We start from the raw sequence: 4,360 nt of genomic DNA, 5'->3' as shown, positions 1-4,360 counted from the left end.
TAAAAATATTAAAGAACAAAAGGTATAAGAGTATAATAATGATTCTAACATAACACTAAGCCAAACACACACAAAAAAACTACATATGTGTATGTACAACCACACGCACATACATATATATATATATATATATATATATCAGATATTTTTCCTTTACCCTTTAATCATTACAAACCTACTAAAATGCTTCCTATAAGGACACTCGACTGCCTGACTAATGGCTCACTGCTGCCCTCACCTGGTAGGATCAGCAGCCTGCAGGCCACTCTCTCTGGTCACAATCACTTTACAAGCCACCTCATCTCCAGGATTGACTCTTCGTTCATTCTCTTCATCCTCATCCTCTTCTTCCACCTGCATGATCCCAAACACCTCGCCAGCATCAAATACCTAAAAGAGAAAACGAGTCGATAAATGTACCTGCCCATACTAGTTCAATCAACACTGGAGTACCTGGTTTTATACATAGAACAGTAAGTCTTGTATTTTGAAGACTGCTGACTATTATTTAAAGACATTTTTTTTTTTTACATATGAATGAATATTTCAATTGTCACAAAAGTAAGACACTGTCAAACTGGCACAGCAGTGATGGCTGTGTATTTACTTCACTGGCAAGTTTTAAATGCAGACTCTTCCAGTAAAGCGGAGGGATTCTCGCCGCCTGTAAAGCGGGACTGTGTTGAGAGAGGAAGAGCTGATACTCTTCATCCTCTTCTCCGTTCACATTGCCGTTCTGCATCTTTGCTAGTTTTCTTTCTGACAACTCGCTGACATGTGAACCGTGCAGCGGTGCATCATGGGAAACAGGGTTAAAGGGCCAGCGCGTCTCATTTACTGTCAAGTTTAATTTCCGTATATGTTGTATTGTTATTTTTACTATTTTACTTCACTTTGCAGCAGAGTCAGATGCGAACTATGAAGCTGCAAAGAAAACACGTTTGGTACATTCTTAATGTTCTTAATAAATGTTAATACAATTATTTCCTCAATACCTGTGCTAATGTATTCAACACAGTTTTAGTGTCATATCTGTGTCATATATTTGCTGCAAAATAGCATAATAGAGTCTGAGCATAAGTGGAGACACCTGAGTCTCTGTTTATCTACTAAACGTTTTGTGCTCACAATATGTATAAAAAAAAATCAATCCTAAACTCACCCGAGACTATTTTTTTGCACAAGGAGAACGCGGATTGATACCAGACGCAGAGTAAAAGTAGCACCAGTCATTAGGTCATTAAATAGTTCACCTGCTGCAATTGACCAATCAGAATAAAGTATTTCAGAAATCTGCGTAATAGATTTATGTGAAGGTCCTTTTTTATTTATCGTACAAATAATCAATATCTTTGATACTGAAATGTTGATACAGTCAAACATTTTTACATTAAATCACTTAAAATAAAAATGTTGTACTTAACTGTAATTGTGCACACTCTGAGTTTGTAGCACAAAATGACCAAGCTTTTCCATGCATGCAAATATATAATTACTAAAATATATTTCCCCTAAAAGTGTCTTCAATTGTTAGATACAACAGAAGTACATTATATCATGTACTTAGTATTTTATCATTTTTTCAGTACCATTTTTCTTTAAAAAAGTCACTATTTGCCAAGGAAGTGCTGTGATGGGGTGTGAATGGATGACAAACATTCTCTATAAAGCATGTTATATGAAATCAAAAGCAAGTTTCATGGGCTCAGACTCTTTATTTGATTGTACACCTTCGTGGCATTAACTTGTATGGCTCATGTCAAGTATTTTGAGGTCTCAGAGAAGTATTAGCACCAATTGTAAAGTAAACTCTGACATACAAACAGCGTCCACATCAGCAAAACACAAGGTACAGGCTGACACAACAGATCATGTGTCAGAGCATGACATGTACGACCAGGGCAATCAGGCACAGTATATATTGTGCTAAGCCAAAAAGGTCCTGCATTGGTCCATTTGCTTCTCATGATTACTTTGTGAGCCACCAAAAAAAGCACATCTGCCTTGGGGAGGTGCTGGTGTCGATAGGACTGTCCGGTGAGTCGACAGAAGCAGCTGCATTGAAGTCATCCGGAAAAGTCCAGTTGTAACTATCAAGGTTGCTGGCAGAATGAGGTATGTGTCCATTGTAGTTTGTGACAGGCATCTGTAAATCTACCACTGGCGGCTCACTCACACATCTTCTCAAGGGGGCGCCGCTGCACAATAAACAAGAAGGCATTCAAGACATTTTGATTTTGGCTGTTTTGTGGAATAACATTGAACTCCTATTGCTTATTAGACTCTAGGTATAAAGTATCTTTCATGTATCTATGTCAAACAGTAAATAAACTTTTCAGACTTTTCAATTGTAGATTGCTGTGTAATATCTAGATTTTCAGCATTAAATTATATTGTGGGTGCCGTCAGAATGAGAGTTCGAACAGCTGACCTGAGCATATTTAACTGATGGACTGTGGATTACTTGTGGATTATTGTGATGTTTTTATCAGCTGTTTGGACTCTCATTCTGACGGCACCCATTCACTGCAGAGGATCCATTGGTGAGCACGAGATGTAATGCTAAATTTCTCCAAATCTGTTCTGATGAAGTAATAAACTCAACTAAATCTTGGATGACTTGAGGTAGAGTACATTTTCAGCATATTTTCATTTTAGTTAACTATTCCTTTAATAGTTGTCTTGAATGATTCCTGAGGGATTTTACCAGCTCGTCTCTGACGCTGCACCTTTCCATGTCTGTCTATAAACACCGCCTGCTACCTCAGCAAGCCAGCGCACATCTGCAGGGACTTCTGGGATCCATTCCCAAAACCTTTCAAACACAAACAATGCTGTAATTAAAAACTCATCCACACAAATATTTACAGTTGTGCTGCTTAATGTTTTTCTGCAAACTATAATAAATTTTTTTCAGGATTCCTTGAATATAAAGTTCAAAAGAACAGCATTTATTTGAAATGTCTTTTCTGTCCCTTTTGAATAATTGAATGCAACCTTGCTAAACAGAAGGTTTAAAAATAACATTTAAAAATAATACTGACCACAAACTTTTGAATAGTAGTGTATTAAAAGTGCGATTAATAGAATAATTCTGTCGTTCTGATGAGCAAATGTTAAATGATGATATTGACCTCTGAGCTGCAGAGTACACTGACTCCACTGGCAGCGTGTACGGCATCAGCATGTAGGACGCCACACGCAGCGGCAGCAAACCAGTCACCTGAGCCAGCAGACCGTGCTTTTCTCTGCAGGCGTCGCAAAAAACTGCAAACACATGCACATAGTAGAGTATGAAATAGTCACATTATAAAGTACATTCATCAGCTTTAAAAGTACATTTAAGTATAACTCTACCTTTCTTAATGGGGGTTGGCAGGTTATTGACAAGCTGCTCGTCCAACCACCAGTGGTGTTTTCTCAAGAGGTGGAGTCTCCGCAGCACCCACTCTTTTCTGGTTTCCATCACGACTGGATTCCTATTGCCTGGGCAGCAGCAGGTGGGCGTGGTCTGAATCAGAGCCATGTCTGCTCTTGGACATGCCGCCTGTAGCAAATCTATAAAGAGACATGACCGTTATCTTCTAAACCACAGCACATATCACATTTGGGATAACGCATGAATGAACATTAGAGATAAAGTGACACGAAAGATAAAAAGTGCTCACTGTTTTCCTGGAGAAATCGGAGGGCGTCTTTATATCCACTTTGACACATTTCTGCCAGCACCTGCCAATCATATGCACAGACATTTAATTGAAAGATATGATTTAATTAGTTATTGTGTTGTGCTGACCTTCCTGGTCAGAAATGACCGGCCTTTTAAAAATCTCTTATTATGCTATATTATCACCAAATCTTGGATTACATTTTTTTGTCAACATGTTTTCTTTCAGTTAGCACAGGTTTGTATGTCTTTTTTTGGAACTGATAGCTCATAGGCCTCATTGATCTGAGTGTATGCACCTCGGTTTTTGAGTGAAATAAGCATTATTTGTGGACAATTTTGGCAATGTTCACACAAAAACTGAAGTGCATTAGCTCAGATCAGTGAAACATATTATATGACTGGAAAAAATCATGACTGAAACACAACATGAGGGTTAAATGATGTTTAGATAACTATGAACATGAGTGACTCCAATTAAATAGGTCAAATACTATAGGGATTTTCTTACTACACTTAAATCATTTAAAACCAAATAGAAATGACAGAAATTATCACGACAAGTTAAAAGGATGAAAACTAAGATGTTGTTATCCACCTTATTTTTCAACGTGGAAGTAAGAAGTTTTCTGTGAATGTGCGAGACTTCCGGTTCATTACCCGCCGTTGGGAAATAACGAGAAAAATAAAAAA

General features: G+C 37.8%; 2 protein-coding genes across 3 annotated transcripts in view; both read right to left on the bottom strand.

The window, feature by feature from the left end:
* Nucleotides 1-1,181, bottom strand: part of ttll12 (tubulin tyrosine ligase-like family, member 12) — a 36,221-nt gene extending 35,040 nt beyond the window's left edge. The window contains exons 1-2 of one of the 2 annotated variants that reach the window (XM_016444101.1): nt 1,163-1,181; nt 239-390 (exon numbers count right to left, since the gene is read on the bottom strand). In XM_016444101.1, coding sequence (XP_016299587.1) covers nt 239-360 — 122 coding nt within the window. In that variant the 5' untranslated portion in view covers nt 361-390; nt 1,163-1,181. Of the gene's footprint in view, nt 1-238; nt 391-607; nt 933-1,162 lie in introns of those variants that run through there. The other variant, XM_016444100.1, reaches the window with a different exon arrangement.
* Nucleotides 1,182-1,611: 430 nt separating this feature from the next.
* pnpla3 (patatin-like phospholipase domain containing 3) overlaps nt 1,612-4,360 on the bottom strand; it is a 9,828-nt gene continuing 7,079 nt past the window's right edge. Inside the window, exons 5-9 of the mRNA XM_016444012.1 lie at nt 3,669-3,729; nt 3,358-3,558; nt 3,135-3,267; nt 2,708-2,815; nt 1,612-2,198 (exon numbers count right to left, since the gene is read on the bottom strand). Of these exons, the coding sequence (XP_016299498.1) occupies nt 1,970-2,198; nt 2,708-2,815; nt 3,135-3,267; nt 3,358-3,558; nt 3,669-3,729 (732 nt within the window). The 3' untranslated portion in view covers nt 1,612-1,969. The remainder of the gene's footprint in view (nt 2,199-2,707; nt 2,816-3,134; nt 3,268-3,357; nt 3,559-3,668; nt 3,730-4,360) is intronic.

The sequence above is a fragment of the Sinocyclocheilus anshuiensis genome, unplaced genomic scaffold (assembly GCF_001515605.1).
Source record: "Sinocyclocheilus anshuiensis isolate Anshui unplaced genomic scaffold, SAMN03320099.WGS_v1.1 scaffold183, whole genome shotgun sequence".
Classification (NCBI taxonomy): Eukaryota; Metazoa; Chordata; class Actinopteri; order Cypriniformes; family Cyprinidae; genus Sinocyclocheilus; species Sinocyclocheilus anshuiensis.
This window is presented reverse-complemented; position numbering and strand designations above follow the sequence as displayed.